We start from the raw sequence: 17,809 nt of genomic DNA, 5'->3' as shown, positions 1-17,809 counted from the left end.
CCCTCAAGTCCGACATTTTCGTTGCCGTCTTTGTGTAAGTGACCCTTCTTTGAAATCCCAAAACTAGAGTGCTAAAACTCTTTTTTGAGCTCTTTGGGATGTCACCAAGTATAAAGTCTGAACCGCTCCATAGATAATTAATTGTGAAAGATGCTCTAGATGACGCTGAGAGCACCCAGGGGAATGTTCCGAGTATATGGGAACATTTTCTGTTTCATAACTGACAACACCACAACAGAATAAAGAAAACGAAATCACTCTCCCATTCATTGTCTATGGAAAAACAGCATTTTATACTTGATGACATCACAAGTTTGAGACTTCTTTCTCTGGTGTCTGGTTGAGAGAGCGAGGAGCTCATGTTCACAAATATTAATTCAGTTTTACGGGGCCATGGACATAGTTAATGTATGCAACATACTGTAATTCTTAATTTAGGTGGTACTCCCCTTTAATGTTTTTATTGTCTATCTTACTGATTTTGTGTCTTTTTGACGAATTTGAATCTGCTCTTTTTTTAGTGTATCTTTTATTTTTATTGTATATTTTATGATGATAATAATAATAATTCATTTTATTTATGGGCGCCTTTCTGAACACTCAAAGTCACCTTACAAAATAAAACTATAAAAACAGTAATAGAATCCGACAATAAAACGACATAATAATTCTTATAATAATAGAAACAAAGAGAAAAGGGCGGGGTCATTCACAAACTTAACAGAAAAAACTAAATTGAAAGGATTAGGCCTGTCTGAAAAGATGGGTTTTCAGGTGGGATTTGAAAGTGGTAATGGAAGTAGAGGGTCGGATGTGGTGAGGCAGAGAGCTCCACAGGTGTGGGGCTGAGCGACTGAACGCTCTTGAGCCCATGGTAACCAGACGAGCAGGTGGGAGGATGAGCTGGATGGAGGAAGAGGACCTGAGAGAACAGGTGGGTGTCTTGACCTGGAGGAGCACAGTGAAATACTGGTTGATGGCCTTGAATGTAAGGAGGAGGATCTTGTAGACGGCACTGTCAGGGGAGAGAGATGGGCGCAAGCGTGAGATGTTCCGTAAGTTTAAATATGCTGACCGAGTGACGTTATGGATGTGGGACTGGAAAGATAGAGTGCTGTCTAGGATGATAATATATGTAACTTCATTTTGACAGTTAAATTGTGATAATCACACCAACGTGATGGTGATTTCTCAATAACCCACACAATTTCATCTAAAATCATAATTACAGATGATGTGAAAAAACATGAAAATGAGTTAATGTATAGGGGCCATCCTAAAGCTGTCTGACGTTCCTGTCTGTTATAGGGAAGGTTTTCGTTGCCACCGTACTCTACGGGGGGATTGTTGGGTCTATGTAAATCATAAATAAGTCATAGAGTGTGGTCTTTACCTACTCTGTAAAGTGTCCTGAGATAACTTTTGTTATGATTTGGCACTATAAATACAATTTAGTTGAACTTTTACATTTTGAAGAATCACAAATGTTTGCATCTCTTACACCCTGTAAGACCACTGCACAGCTCCTGAAGTAACAACCGCACTGACAGCGGTGTCTGCGCTCAAAGGCACCTTGCCCCTCATCTGTGAGACTTATTCTTTCAACTGTCCCACCCGGTCCCTGGGGATTTGTACCAGTAGCCTTGTGAGTAATTATGTTTCCTCTCAGTCTGTGAAAGCCAACAGTCCTGTTGAAGACTCTGCTACTGTTAAGTGTGAGACTGAATGGGGCTGGGTGGAACCATCTGATCAGTTCAGTCAGGGCTGCCCTCAGTGACCTGATGGAGGAGAGGATGTTATACACACATGCCTGCAGTGTACGTGGACTAAGTTATTTCTCCCTGTACTGAAGCAATTCGTTGAAAGTGTCTTCGACAAAAATATAAATCAGTGTCCTAAATCACACGATGAAATGACATGGCAGTGACGGTAAAAATAGATCTAACTGTCGGCGTTTTGGTTACAATTATTTTCAGCACTGTGAGTGAACAAACACCGATCTGCTCCTCCTGTCGTCAGAGTAACGTTAAGCTAAAAATAGTCCAAAATCAAATAGGTCGATTGAAGCTGAATTCAGTCCAAGCATATCCATTTACATAATACCTGGCAGTTTTATTGGAGAGCTATATGAAATTGTAGAGCAGGGTTCACAAATATTCTGGGATATAACTCGAATGCTACTGTTTAATGCTAAAGTGGATTTGAACATGAATAAATTAGGGAGAAGGTAACAGCATACGAGATACTTTAACTTGTGGGAAACATAGCTGAATGACAGCTTTGATGAGTGTTTGGATTAAAAGGGACAGGAAATTTTATCTAGGAAGATAGACAAACTTTTGGTCATATATATCCAAATATATGTCAGAATAGAGACCAAATGTTTAGATTCCCATGGTGAAAGAAACAGGAAGTCCAATCTCTCACAAACTCAGGTCCACACAAACACAGGTATTTTGTTAGTTAAAAAAAAAATTCCTGTCCACACCACCACATGAAACCGCAAAATCTGCCTCCGTCAGCCGGTTATGTAAAGCATAACTGGACTTTTCAAAAACGTTCACCCTGGTCACAAAAAACTCTGGTTTCAGGAGCCCACAACTGCGACTATGTGTGGATGAAAGGACAAACAGTGCAGAGAAAAAAAAAAACAACCCAGGTTTGTGTGGACGGCCTCAGTATTCTAGGGTTCCAACTCTTTTTTAGAAATAATATTCAAGGTTTTCTTGAAAAGACAGGGCAGCACTCTCTCAGAAACAGTTATATAGAAGAATCCGGCTAGCTGTTTGTGTGTTTCGCCATCTAGCTGCGCCGCCATTACTCCGGTTTGCGCGATTGAATGGGAGCTGTCATTACAAGTTTACCTTTTCTATTTGTACCTGTACTTTTTATGCAGCATTACTTTTGACAAAGGTGTCAAGGAAGTCGGGAAGAACAGCAATTCTCTGCTGCTCCAACAGCAGTGGGAAACTTCAACTTTGGAAAAAAAGTGAACGTGAACGACAAAAGCCTTTACCTCAGGATTCGTCTATTGTTTAGGCCTATATTGACACCTTTAATTCTAGTCTTATTCCTGCTCTTTTAACAATGTGATGCAGGGTTCATGATAAGGTGTCTCAGGTTCATTACAGCTGAAGGCTACACCCATCACTGCTAACTGTAATGTTTGCCCGTTATGTGGTCCTTTATACCCCCGACAGCTTGTAAATGTGAACTCACTTTAAGCAGTCAATGTGAAATGCCTGAAATGTCTTCTTCTAACACTATTCTGCCCAGGATGGTGGTCCTCCAAATACTGCAGTACAGCCCTTAAATCATGCACTGCTTGTTATTGCTAATTCAGCTTTGTTAACTCCCACAGTAAAGGCTGCGTGTGTTGATGTCACTGGTATATATCAGCAGAATAGAAACAGTGGGCTGCAGCAGACTGCTTCCAATCGATTCCTGTAGGACAGTTTGCTTTCACGCCTTTTTGTCTGCACTCCTCATTACATTTATCTTATTATATTTTCTTCGTTGACACCCCATCCTCCTTCTTTTCCCTCTCCCCATTGAGGGGCCAGAGGTCATGCTCATATTTGATAGGACCGATGTTCCCTGGTTGTATAAGCCTATACTATATTTTATTCAGCATTTTGTTAGGGTTCGAGGTTACGGTTGGGGTACGGTTAGGGTCAAGGGTATGGGGTAGGGTTGGGGTCTGCGTAAGCCTATTTGCCGGGGAATTCGGCACTGATTGTAGAAAAAAAATAACAGATAGAGGAACATGGGACCCTTTCTGTGAAAAGTGGGCCAATGTACCAATGTACCCCGGTCACATACAAAGCGGGGAACCGTGGACCTAGGGAACATAGGTACGCTCCCGATTTAAAAAAAATTATTATGGCAACTATGATTACAGTTTACCAAATTATTTTAAGGTGGCGGAAAATATTTGTATTATCCAATTTGGATTGGAACCAGAACTATTGGACTGGATTGAAAAATGGTGCTTATTTGATTTGTGGGTTTGAAGCCCCTGTGTATGAGATTGTTTCCCTTTTGATTTTATTTAACTTAGAAATATGTGTCTTTATCCGTCTTATAATGATCCTTTTTACACATAAATTAAAGTTTTCCTAGCTGCCATCTTAAGCCTTCTCTTCCGGACATCTTTTAACATATGATATAAATACTATGGGAAATCATTTTTGTCTGACATGGTTTCTTAACCTAAATGCAAAAATAAAACCATTCTTGACAGTGAAACTTTCAAAATCCACAATAGGCCATTGACCTACTCAGAGGCGGATTAATGCACAGGCCGGCCTAGTCTGCAGCCTACTGGCCGGGTGTGCAGGGGCCTGGTTTGGCCAGACTATTTTTCTTTTTTTTTATTTACTACCCTGGGAAAAAACGAACTTGCTTCCTATTGGGGCCCTTAGACACATTCAAAATATAAGTCACTGATTGGTTAGATAGGGGACACATTTACCCAATCAGCTGCCGCCATGGGGCCGGGTTCATAAGGTCAGTTTTGTTGTCAAATGATACTCACTCACTGATAGACAGTATTGCGGAAAAATGTCAGAAAGGAAATGTGATAGAGCACGAAAAAGAAAACCACAACAACTGAAAGAACAGCGGGGCCAAGATCTACTTAAGGAAATTCCTACGTTGACTTTTTTGAAGGATTTTTTGAAGGTTGCGGACTCTTGTTCTGTTCTAGCAGGGTTCTGATAAAGCATGATTAACAATGCGGGGGGCCCAAACAAACAGTAGCCTAGGGGCCCACGGCCACCTTAATCCACCACTGGACCTACTGGCAATGGCTGGAGCAATGACTCAAATCACAAGAGGCAACAATGATCCTAACAATTGTGAGTTATTTTGCCTATAAACTTATTTCCAGTGTATTAAAAAGTATCGCAGCCTCACCCAGTTTGCTCTCACTACAAATCAATTTGGAGTCCTGGAATAGTTTAAGCTCATTGTCTAAACGTCAAATCACAAAAAACTACCATTCCCAGAAGCCCCCAGGGGTGAGGAGCCAACCAATAACTGACAGGGATCGGCGTGACGCCACTCGCTTTGGTCCATTTATGTGCGCGCTTGGCACGCTCGAGCAGAGGGCTCGCGGTAACAGTCGCACAGAGGAGTTCGACATCCTGAGCCGGGTGAAGGTGGGTGTGACAGACAGCATCTTTACAGCACAACAGAGGCACGGGGTCCACACAGGCTGTCTGTGAGTACGAGCGCTGTTGGATACACAACGTTGTGAAGATAAACAGGCGGGAAAAGTTTGGCATTTGGACGGAGTTCCTATTTTTGGAGTGTAACGTTATGTCCACATTTCCTTCACCGTTTCTTGTTGTGAACGGTGCCGCTTTTGTTAGCGTAGCACGTGAGCTATCAAACAATACGACCGACAGGTTGTTCGTGGATACCACCGTTGGGGTATCCACGAACCACGAGGGGTTGGTATTAGTTTGGGGTTGTTTCAACGAAAAAACGAGACAGAAACTGCGGTTGTAACTTCAGTTTCTGCGGGGCTGGTTGGCGGGTTGTTAGCCTATTGTATGGTGGGAGACACTGGCACAGTTGGCACCGACAGACAGACAGACAGACAGACAGACGGGGGTGGGTTATATGGGCTTCATGTGTGAATTTGTGGGTAGCAGTTCCATCTCAACCATTTCTATTCACCCCTCAACAGCACCTGTAAGCGAGCAAAGCTGTATTATTCGACAGTTTGCGTGGAAATAACCTGCCGTCGGCTCGTCTTTGTTTGTAGCTGCTAGTCACGTTGCTGTCAAAAGCGCCTTTGTTTGATGCTACTTAGGTTTGAGCTAATGACACCAGGGCTGACTGGAAACTGAATCTAAATGAAGCAGAGCCAGTCGGTGCCACTGAGCACACTGTTGAGGCTTAAGTCAGTCAGCAGTTCACTCAAATCAAAAATGCCAACCATGGTGTTAATATGGTATGGCAAGGTGTGGGCATTCATCAAAACGTATTCCAGTCAACGTGGCGTTACTGTATTTTGGCGTTATATGGAAACCCGTCCTCATACAGATGCTACATGTTGCTAGTTGGGACCCTTTGTGAATAATTAGGGGAGGGGTCTTTTCACTCAGATGTGGTGGTGAATTATGACTCGCATTAACTATTTGAAATGGCAGTTATTGTCAGTGCGCTAACGATTATTCAGATGTAAATCGATATCAAGTTTTCAGTCTACTTTATCTATTCAAGCACAAGGGTCCGGCTATTCGGACTCGCCTTGCATGTTTTGAACGTTGCGGCACACTTGCGTACCCCCCTGCTGCTGCTGCTCAAACACATGGTCTAAGGAACAGGTGCAGCCTGATGGATCGTTTTCCAGCGGACACGCTCATTGCTCACTAATGTGATTGCAGATGGTGCATATTGGCGCTTTATTTGGCCTGTTCTAAGCCCGTCTGCACCTGGCACTGCCATCCGTACCCACCCTGATTGCAGCCTTTGTTTCAACAAAATGTGACTTGTGTCCTTCGTTGCAAATTAACGGTTAGAGGCGGTGGGGAGGCTTTTGAAATGCCCTCCCCTCTCCTCTTGCCCGATGAAGCGGTTACCTTGCTCAAAGATTGATCTGGATGTCGTTGCTGCCACAAGTTAGACAAACAATGGTGTGTGTGTGTGAGAGTGCAGGCAGTGCCGTTTTGTGTGGATTGATGGGCGGTGGTTGCTTGCAGTGCTGCAGACAGCCACGGGGTGTTGCCACTGTGCCTTGTCTTTAGTTCAGCTTCTGTAGATGGGAGTGTAGTTGCATTTAAAACGGTCAAAAACATCCACTAGAGGTCACTAATCTTGGAGCCATCTGCTAATAATGAATGAATTCATCAAAAAGTGTCAAAGTCTCCCAAATGTGACCTTTTTCTTATTTCCCCTTCAGGTAAATTGACCTACAGCGCACTCTTAAGATGGCAACCGCTGAAGGTGATTTATATTTTAAGTAAGATTTGCATGTAAATTGGTGGTTGATAATGAGTAACTGTGCCTCCAATGCATTGTTTAACTTTTTTTTTATTTGTATGCGTGTGTCCAGATATCCAGGTCAAGGAGCTCGACAAGCGAGCCTCTGGCCAAGCCTTTGAAGTGATCCTGGCTGCTCCTGCGCCAGATGCCAAGGGTGATTTCCCCCTGTCTCCTCCCAAGAAGAAGGATGTCTCACTGGAGGAAATTCAGAGGAAGCTGGATGCTGCAGAGGAGAGACGCAAGGTAAAAATTGTATTAATTTAATAAACCCTGAGCCAAGAGTTTCCTAAAAACATTTTTGTCTTTTTCAAATCAAGGAGCTGTTAAATCTGAAACCCTCAAGTCTCTTACACATCAAGTTCAGCAGCATTTGAGTGTCTGTTGTGGATGTTTAGGTGGGTAAACAAATGTCCCAGGCTGGAGCTAACATTACATTATTTATTTTTTTAAGAACCATGAAGCAGAGGTTCTGAAGCACTTAGCTGAGAAGCGTGAGCATGAAAAGGAAGTGCTACAGAAAGCTATGGAGGAGAACAACAACTTCAGCAAGATGGCAGAGGAGAAGCTCAATCAGAAGATGGAGGCCAACAAAGAGAACCGCACAGCACTTATGGCAGCAATGAATGAGAAATTCAAGGAGAAGGTGAGTGTTTCAGTTGACGTTAAATGGATGAACTCTGACTATTTCTTTCACCAGGATGTTTGAACTTAACCCTTTATTTTTTTCCCCCTGTTCTTTAATAGGACAAGAAGTTAGAAGAGGTGCGAAAGAACAAGGAAACCAAAGAGGGCACCGAAGACTGAAAGTTGCAAACGGGGGATTGTATAGGGTTTTTTACGTATCCAAAGATTGATTTATTTTTTGTTCGGCCAGTATTTTTGTTGTGTTCACTTCCCACCTTTTTGAAATAAACCCAAGTTCCACTTTGTGTATTTTTCAACTCTCCTGCTATAAGTGTACTCGCGCCGGTTTTACATATGCATCATTTCCCCTGCTGTTGAGTCTCTTCCACTTGATATGTAGCTTGTCAGTGCCGCTTCTGCCCTTTTTGAAAATTAGCAGTGTACTTATCCTTTTTTGAGGAAGCATGTTTCTATGCATAGGTCTTTTATCCCTGCCTATTTCATAGTGCGTTTTGAAAAAAATGTCTGAACCACACCTGTTCTCTGCACTTACTGTATATCAAAGTAGCATAAGGTTTAACTAAGCCGTGGGCTGTTGTACATGCAGGTGTTTAGTGCAGCTTTGCTTCCCAGATTCCGGTGTGCTCCTGCAGATCATGTTTAGTGCTGCTGAGTCTTTGCTTTTGTAAAAATATGGGGTTGTCTTCAAAGCACATAACTTCTTTCTGTGAATTAACATGGAAACGGATGTCACCTTGAACATCACAGAACAGGGTCTACATATGTAATGCAAACGAGCAATACATTTTGGCATCTCGATAGATACAGTGGCTAGTTGACTTGAACTGTTGTACTAAAACAAATAAAAAAAACAACACTGTTTTGCTTGCTGTTGAAACTACTGGTCTCTTGTACTATGCTTGGTGTAGTTCTACTGTGAAAGGTTGAGCAACAACATGTACATGATGAAAAGAACCAGCTTAAGGTGTCAATTTCCATAAAGGTGTTTTTGGAATGCAAATGTTTTAGGCTTTGATATCATGGCACAACCCAAATAATGCCATATTTTGCACATTGCCTCCTTGTAGAGTAACAGATCGTACACTTGTTATTGAACACAAGTGTCTCAGATAGTGCAGTTATGTAAGGATGCTCAGATGTATACTGCTCTCTGCTGGAGGCAAGGTGGAACAACTGGCTCCAGTATTCATCCCCCACCATCACATGCAGTGAATTAATACTTGACTACATTGTTTTTATGAACAATAAGTCAACATTGAAAGGGACAACTCTACAAGTTAATGTTGGCTGTGAAAGAAATTCTCTGGAGTCCTCAGTGTTTCTCAAAGCTGCATGCATACCGGAGAGACGCTCCCCCAACGGTTCCAAAATGTTCTCTCCCTCTCTCCAAGTAACTTCCGCATATATACAGTCACTTCAAAGCATTATCATTGTTTTACGACTACCAAATGTCACCATTTGCACCCCCCATGTGACTCCTTTCCGCAATCCACCTAGTACTTCATTCAGAGCTCACTGTTGTGTTAATCAACATAAAGAAACCACAGATTTACATCACAGACTAAGAAACACTTACAAAGAAAGAAGGAAAACTCTGGTTATTTCACACATGGCGTACTGTCGGTGTGACATCACTGCACACGATCCAATCAGCTCCCTTCTGTGGACCGGCTTGATAACTGCAGTCTTTGTCTCCCTCTGCTGGTGTTTCATTCAATTCCTGGAGATTCTGATTCTGTGATGCCATATTCATATCAAACACTGATTGTTAATTATGGTATTTACTTTATTCCAGCTCAAACATTTTAATACAGTTCAAAGAAGTTGAATATTGCTACGGATAGCTGGATTTGAGAACAAATACAACAAACCTTAAATAAGTCAGATTACAATGGTGTTAAGATAAAATGTATTGATTTGCACGCACACAGTGGCCAAAAACTAACAAGCAAAAGGTTTTACAAAAATAAGTTTTAAATATACATCTAAAGGTTCACTTAAAAGTAAAGGCCATCTTGATTTCATGTCAAGTCGAGTCAATATTATGTAAGCATATCAAGAATTTGTCAGGATCCCCCAGTTAGAGCTGGTTAATGTGGCCCGGGAAAGGGAAGTTTGGGGTCCCCTGCTAAAGCTGCTGCCCCTGAGACCCGACCCCGGATAAGAGGCTGAAGATGAGATGATGGACTCAACAAATTGTACACCTTAAATCCTTCATTTGGATAAAAAAACCGTACAAACTTATTCACACAAATCTCACTGATGAGAGCTGCTCCTCTGACTGGCATCCATACTGAAGGAGAGAAGAAGTATTCAGATAATTCTCAAGTAAAATTAGGCCCTGCTCTCAAAACCTAAAAGTACAGGATAAGCCCAATATGTGTATGTACCTGTATATATAATGAATAATATGATCACAATCTGCTCTACTGGCCAAGTAAGCCTCCTTCTGACTCTGGTGTTTGTTACTCTCAGTGCAGGGCTGCGGTACCTGAATCCGGTCTCGAGACCCTTTTTTAAAAGTCTTGCACTTGTCGTGGTCTCGTGTCTTGTTGGATTCTGAATGACTTTGGACATGGCTAGCGAGACCTGGTCTAGTTGTTTCTGGCTGCTGATTCTGTATCAGATGAACAGAATGTTGCCTAATTTCTCTGCATTGATTAAATGGATGATATAAGATTATACAAGCTGGTTAATAGAAAGAAAGAAAAACAGTCTTGCCTCATAGTCTTGGACGGGGCTCGGTTTCTCTGGACTTGGTCTGGACTTGGACTTGACTTGATCTGGTCTTGGACTTGACTTGGACTTAGTTAAATTGATCTTAACTACAGCCCTGTCTCAATGAACTTACAAGGATATATACATATATATACAACCACATATATATATGACTGGCCCTCAGTGTTTATCACATCTTCTCTGTCACCGGTCATCACAGGTGCAGTGAATCAAGAAGAGGACTACAACCCTGTTTCCAAAAATGTAAAAATAAAATAAAATAAGATATAAATAAATGATGAGGATTTACAAAGCATTAAAACCCTAAACAAAAACAGCACAAAGACAGCATTTCAAATGTTAAAACAGAATTATTATTTTTTATTTAATTTAGAATTTGATGCCAGCAACACATTTCAAAACAGTTGGGGCAGGATCATGTTTACCATTCTGTTGTTTCACCTCTTCTTTTAACAACACTGTACGTTTCTAACTGTTTGGGAACTGAGGAGACCAACTGCTGTCAAGTGGAATGTTTTTACATTGTTGCTTGATGTAGGATTCAAGTTGCTCAACAGCTTGCGTCTCCTTTGTCGTATTTTACGTTTCATAATGTGCCAAACATTTTCAACAGGTGACAACCTGTTATGTGGGTTACCTGGGTTTTAGAGTATCACCTTTGTGGATTCAGTGAGGAACTATGTTCACAGAAAATTGTTTCTGGAAGTGTTCCTAAGCCCATGCGTGATGTCCATGTTATGTTCTACTAACATGGTCACACCATGATACCAGGGGTTTTCTGTATGTTGCTAAATAGGGGTTAAGGGACCTTCAAGAGACTGTGATTATTATGGGATGCTACGTTAGCGTGGAGCACGTGAAAACAAAAACAAGGAAGTGTTGATCTAGACATGAGGCTGACGTAAGTGTATGTTCTGGAGTAAAATGTCTGTGCGTGTCAGTTTTTCACACACAACAGTCCACTACAGAACCCTGTCTATTTCACCAACATTGGTTTTTGGCCTTCAGGTTTAGGCCTCTCTGGATCCTCTTTTTATACCCAAACATGTTGCTAACCTGTCAGTTAACGTCATTAATTACAAGATTTTCCACCAGCTGTTTTCTTTTAGCATTTTTGTTGCCACTGTCCAAACTTTTTTAAAAGTGATGCTGGCATCCAATTCAAAACGGGCACATCATTTTCAAAAAACAATTACATTACTATTTTCAATTAAATGTATGGTTTCAACGTTTTGCAAATCATCACATTCTGTTGCTTTACGTAAACCTCCAAACTTTTTTGGAAACTGGGTTGTACAAACACTACCTACCAGGAAGGTACAGCGTTTCTACACTAACAAACCCTGGGTGACCCTGAGCTAAAAGCCCTGCTAAATGAGAAGAAGAGGGGTTTTAGATCTGCGAGCAAAGAGGAGCTGAGGGGAGTTCAAAGGGAACTGAAAAGGACAGTTGCTGTAGGAAGATGGAAGATGGAAGACAGCCTAAAACAAAACAACACCAGTGATGTCTGGAGAGGTCTAAAGAACATTTAGGGTCATGGAAAAGGCAGTGGGAGGGCCCCACAAGCAGGAATGGGTAAATGAACAGAATCAGATTTTTAACTGATTTGATTGATGACTTCCGACTGGTTGTCTTGACGACTCACCTGTTGAAGACAATGGAGAGCATCATCCTCAACCACCTCCTGGTAAGCTCAAAGCTGGATCCAATGCAGTTGGCCTACCAACCAGGCGTTAGAGTGGATGACACACATGCCACGTCACATCATCCACCTGCCGCATAGATTCCTAGAACATCGGGAGCGCTGTGAGGGTCATGTTTTTTTAGTTCCCCAGCACTTTTGATACAATTCAGCCATCACTGCTCAGGGGAAAGCTGACAGAAGTGGGTTTGATGTGGTGGTTTGCAGCACAGGGGCTCCATCAGTTACGATCAGCTCCAACAACACCACCAGCTGTCACCTCCAGAAGTTCTGCGATGATACAGCCATCATCGAATGTGTATCTGAGGGGAACTGGGATACAGGGAGGTCATCAAGGACTTTGTCACACCCCTGACTACACCGTTGAACATCCAAAGATCTGACTTATCGGAAACATACAAAATAGTGGGTGTTCACCTCAACAACAGACTGGACTGGTCGTACAACACGGCCGTCCTGTACAAAAAGGGCCAAAGTCGCCTTCATCTGCTAAGGAGACTGAGGTTCTTTGGAGTGTGCAGGACTTAAGGACTTGCTTATGACACTGTGGTGGCCTCTTCAGTCTTCTGTGCAGTGGCTCGTTGGGGAGGTGGAAGCATGGAGAGGGACTTGAAAAGGCTCAATAAAGTGGTTAAGAGGTCTAGTTGTGTCCTGGACTGCCCTCTTCACTACATAGAGCAGATGGAAGAAAGGCGGATATTCACCAAGCTGACGTCAATCATGAAAAACACCTCACGCTCCCTGCATGAGACTGTTGGGGCTTCAACAGCTACTTTAGCAACAGACTGCGACACCCACAGTGCAAGGAGCGCTACCGCAGGTCCTTTGTTCCAACACAAACATAACAGTGTTGTTGTTTCTTTCACCATCACCCACCACTTACATGGCAACATGTGTCCTTTTTTAACATTCTTCTGTATTCTGATTTCTGCATTTTTCTGTATTCTCAAGTTTCAATGCTACACACGAGTGTATGTAATACAACTAAATGTGAAATGTCACCTGTGCATTTCATCCAGACTTCCCATGTAACTAGGAAGCCCCTTGCTGTGAGACAGACAACCATTCACACCCACGGGCGATTTACAGTAATCAATTAACCTAACACGTGCATTTCTTTGGACTGTGGGAGGAAGCCAAAGAACCCGGAGAAAAGCCACACAGACATGGGGAGAACATGCAAACTCCACACAGAAGGGCCCCAGCTGGGATTCGAACCAGGAACCCCTTGCTGTGAGGTGGCATTACTAACCACCAGATCACCGTGCCGCCCCTACATATAGTGTCTCTCATCTTATCTCATCTTCAACCGCTTATCCGGGGTCGGGGGCAGCAGCTTTAGCAGGGGACCCCAAACTTCCCTTTCCCGGGCCACATTAACCAGCTCTAACTGGGGGATCCTGAGGCGTTCCCAGGCCAGTGTGGGGGTATATATAGTGTATATATTTAAATTTTTAATTTTTTTACTTCAAACAACAAACAAAAAAATTCAAAAATTCAAAAAAGAACAAGCAAAAATAAATAATACTCTTTAATAAATACTGATGTCAGAAAGAGAGTAGGAGGAAGCGAAATGCTTTTCGGGTCCTACCCCTTTTTGAAATGTCCATACCTTAACATCTTTAATTACAAAATAATCCTTACCAGAGTGTTTTTTTTAATCTATTGTTTTCCAATAAACAACCATACAACCCTATAAAACCCAACAGAAAACATCAAAATCCAAAAAACATTTTACCCATTAGTCAATCGATTAAGTAACTATTCCATCATTTCCTTACTAAATCATTTCTCTACTGTCCATCCAGTATATTTATCATGCACAATTCAATTCTAAATAGATCAGGTTTATATAAAATAACTTGCTACAGAAAATAATATACAAAATGATACACTACTAGTCAATCATTTTAGCATCTCTACTCAGGTGTTATAACCTCCCTCCATTTTACTGTACCTTTCCAAAATTGCTCTTTTGTTTTTAATTCTGAACATTTTTACTCAATTTGCTTTTGTCCCCCAACAGTAAACACACGTTTTTTTGTGGGCATCTGGTTGGTAGCCCCCCCCCCCCCCCCCTACTCAGAAACATTTTTGGAATGTTTCCAGGAAGTCAATTGATTTTTCCTTGAACATCAAATGTGCTGTTTTAAAAATAAACTACATCCAAAATTTTGACTGGTACTGTATACAACACTATGCAATTGGCAAACACTAATACAGTCGTGTAGTGGTGCAGTGCAAAGGGTGTTCAAGATTGAGGGAGTGACACCTCAAAGTTCTGCTCTTTTGCCACAGGAACTGGAATTCGGTGTTGCTGTTGTTTTTTTAGTAGTAGCTGAAACAGACCAGTAGAGGGCAGTGTTGTTCTTTACCTTCTCTCCCTGCCTCTCAAAGTATTCATCGTATCATTCAAATTAGATATATCTTTAAAATCCTGGATTAAATCCATTCCTTTCTTCTTTTTTTCCCACCGACTTTTGCAGATTGTAGCAAGAAATGTTTGACCTCACTGAAGTGTAATCAGTCCAATTATTTGCATAACTTAAAAAACTTTATATGAATAATGTACTCAGGATTCTTCAAACAGATATACAACAATTACACATAACACATAACATACATTTTCTATTTGAGTTAAAAGATACAAGTATAAGCATCACATTTTATATATATATACATATATATATATATATATATATATATATGTATATATATATGCATGCAGAAGGTCCAACAGTATTTGCCATATACATATTTAATATGATTCCTCTCGGTGTGCGCGGCCCCTAGCTTCTTCCTCACCTCAGATCTCGGTGCCCAGCCATGTCTCCTCAGCGACAGCTAGTGCGTGTGTGTGAGTGTGTGTGCGTGTGCGTGTATATGTCTTTGTGTATCTCTGTGTGTATATTTTTGGGGATGGGAGGTTTGGGTTTTCATGCTGTTTCTTTGTTCATGTTTTGTTTTGTTGTTGTTTTTACTATGCTTTTATTTTCTCTGAGGCACTACTGTAAAAGTATGAAAAGTGCCATATAATAAAGTTGATTGATTGATTGATAATCCAAAGCCACTGTCTATCATTTATTTGTTATTACACATGCAGTGGCATGTTAGCATCATGTTATTGTTGCAGCTGTTCAAAAGAAACAGAGGTGTAGGTGTAAGAAACAAAACACTTAACCCAAGGTCCCTTACTTGCTTTTTCAAGGCCTTTCAATCACATCTGACAGTTTTGCTCAGTGGATGGAGATTGCTCAGTGGTCATCATGAAGTTCCATACTTTGTATCACAGGTAGCTGTACCTAGGTCACATGTGCTGAGGAAGACAATGAGATCATGTTGTGATTGTTTTAAATGTTGGTTATTAAGATTGTTTTTACAAGGTACTGAACAGAAAAACCGAACAAATGTCCCTATTTAAAAAGACATAGCCCTACAAGGCTGGGTCGCCTATTACTCCTGCTATTTCCTTCTTCCAAACCACTGTTCGAGAACAGCAGAAGGAGAAAATGCCAGGAGTTTTCATTAAAACCAAATTATGACTGGTGTGTTGCCTGCCAAATTAATCAGCACACCAAGGACAAATTGCCTCCTAAGTTACTTGACCAGCTACTGACAAGCAATGCAGAGTTTGAAAGGATTTTTAAAAAATTGAGACCGACACGGTGCTCACTCCACATAAAACAAATCAGGGCTACATTACAACATTTCCAGCAAAATTCAGAACCGAAAACAATGAGGGCAAAACAGCAGTTACTTCACTGGTTGCAAAAAGAAGCCTTTTTTTTTAATAGAAGTCAAAGAGCCTGGTTCTCATTTGAGTTTCCTAATGAGTTCATGGTCTCAAATGCTAGTTTCAAGTCTTCTCCAATACAGCACAATGTTCTTTTTTTTTTATAAATCATGGTCCCATTTAGAAAAAAATAGACCATAAAGCAGAGGATGCTTTAGGGTGTGGTTACCTTGTGATTGGCAGGTTGCCATGCTAGCAACAGCTCATCTGCTAGCAATAGTCCACCAGATTACTTGCGTCAAACAGCAGTTGTGTAGCCTGACGCTGCTTAGAATTCCTCTGCAAGAGGTCTAAATATCGTCACATCCGTTTCCAAAACTCAAGATGGTGAGGGCCAAAATGCCAATCTCCTGGCTTTAAAACAGTAGTCTACAAACCCGTGAGCAACATCATGGTAGCTACGGCCATCTCTTTTATAGTCTATGTATCCCACACCCCTTAGGCACAGTGTGTCTACATGCTAACATATCTTATTTGATAACATTTACTAATTTGCACCAAACACAAACGGCATGTAGTCAATCATAAACTGATCAGACAGATTACATTTTTGACCTGATGATGGCGCTAGAAGAAAAGCCTGTAGATCAGCGAGATTCATCCATTCTGCACCACTTGGCGAGCTACCATGCGATGTCTATGGAAAGATGCGGCCCTTTGATTCTGCGGCAAAGTGCTGGCAAAATATAAGTTGGGGATAGTTTAACTTTTAGCAGCAAAATGTGACCAGAGAATACTCACAGGCAATTAGTTAAAGCGTTCTGTGACTCCTGTGACATGTTGACATATTTTTACTAAGAATTTCTTTCTGCTTGAAACAAGTCTCCCGGCCACTGCTTGGTGTGTTTTCGGCGTTAGAAACATGAATGTCTGCTCAAAATGCTGTGCCCGCTAATCGATCCAGTAGATGATAAGGTATTTCACAGGATAGGTGAAAACTTTGACCTGCTGGTGGTGGTAGAGGAAAAGGCAAGGAATCATCAAAGTCTGTAGGATTGGCACATGGATATTTGTACAAAATTTCATCTCAATCTGCCCAGGAGTTGCTGAGATATTTCAGTCTGTACAAGGTGGAAGTCTGACCGACCATTATTGCCTTCCCTGGAACCCGGCATCATCATTTTTTTTAATAAAATGATCGTTTTAAAATCTTAATCTGCAGGGTAACTGGTAATTATAGCTGTGAAACACATACAGTGGTGTGGAATGTAAAACATTTCTCTCTGACCTGTAGTAAAGTAAAAGTATAAAGTCAATGATATGGAAATGCTCAATTTCAACAACCTACAATTGTACTTTAGTACAGAACTTACCTAAATTTGTTCCTTTCTACGAATATTTGTTTAAAATAACATGAGAGTGGTAACTAGAAATTAACTACTTTTTACTGGGTCCAAAAACCAATACAACACCGGGAAGAGAAACCAGGTGTTCCATTCTGGGTGCTGCTGTCTCAGCTTACACATTAACTGTAAAATGCCATTCAAATCCTGCAGTGTTGCTGTCAAACCTTATAAGCCCATATAAGAGCCCAGCTTTTGGCTCCTCACAAAAAGTACCCGGCTAAACACAATGTAATGGAGGCGACAATCAGGGAGTCACCGTGAAGCCTTGCATTTGTCTGAAATTTGCAACGACTGTTCTGAGCCAAAAAAGAGAGTGACAAAAGAAAAACTGCGGCTGTTAATGCCCTTGTTGGAGAACTCATTCTTCATGCCTGATTTGCTTTGCTTTTCTCACACAGAAGAGAATAATTAGGAAAAATCTATTCACTCGACACAGTTGAAGGAAGGGAAAATGTGGGGGTTAAAAAGTGAAATACACCATTTACCTGGCCAACTGTGGAGATTAGGCACGTTAACAATCAGACAATAACCCTGTAATAACCCTGTGTGATATGGCAGGAGTAGTACAGTATGTAGTATGTGTAGTAT

General features: G+C 41.3%; 1 protein-coding gene across 2 annotated transcripts; it reads left to right on the top strand.

The window, feature by feature from the left end:
* The first annotated feature begins 5,114 nt into the window (after positions 1-5,114).
* Positions 5,115-8,500, top strand: LOC310955277 (stathmin-like). Of its 2 annotated transcripts, none has more exons than XM_083925083.1 (5): positions 5,115-5,162; positions 6,914-6,957; positions 7,067-7,239; positions 7,448-7,639; positions 7,741-8,500. In XM_083925083.1, exons 2-5 carry the CDS (start codon positions 6,942-6,944, stop codon positions 7,798-7,800), a joined length of 441 nt encoding a protein of 146 aa, XP_083781209.1. In that variant the 5' UTR covers positions 5,115-5,162; positions 6,914-6,941; the 3' UTR covers positions 7,801-8,500. The 2 variants fall into 2 exon arrangements, with proteins under 2 accessions (XP_083781209.1, XP_083781208.1); XM_083925082.1 differs by having other exon boundaries at positions 5,115-5,224.
* Positions 8,501-17,809: the final 9,309 nt, after the last annotated feature.

The sequence above is a fragment of the Echiichthys vipera genome, assembly GCF_963691815.1.
Source record: "Echiichthys vipera genome assembly, chromosome: 13".
NCBI classification, from domain to species: Eukaryota; Metazoa; Chordata; class Actinopteri; order Perciformes; family Trachinidae; genus Echiichthys; species Echiichthys vipera.
This window is presented reverse-complemented; position numbering and strand designations above follow the sequence as displayed.

Bases quoted from the DNA above. Each gene is read 5' to 3' on its own strand.
- LOC310955277 (XM_083925083.1), top strand. The intron at 7,240-7,447 runs GTAAAAATTGTA...TATTTTTTTAAG, and splicing joins CTGCAGAGGAGAGACGCAAG to AACCATGAAGCAGAGGTTCT. The intron at 7,640-7,740 runs GTGAGTGTTTCA...GTTCTTTAATAG, and splicing joins ATGAGAAATTCAAGGAGAAG to GACAAGAAGTTAGAAGAGGT.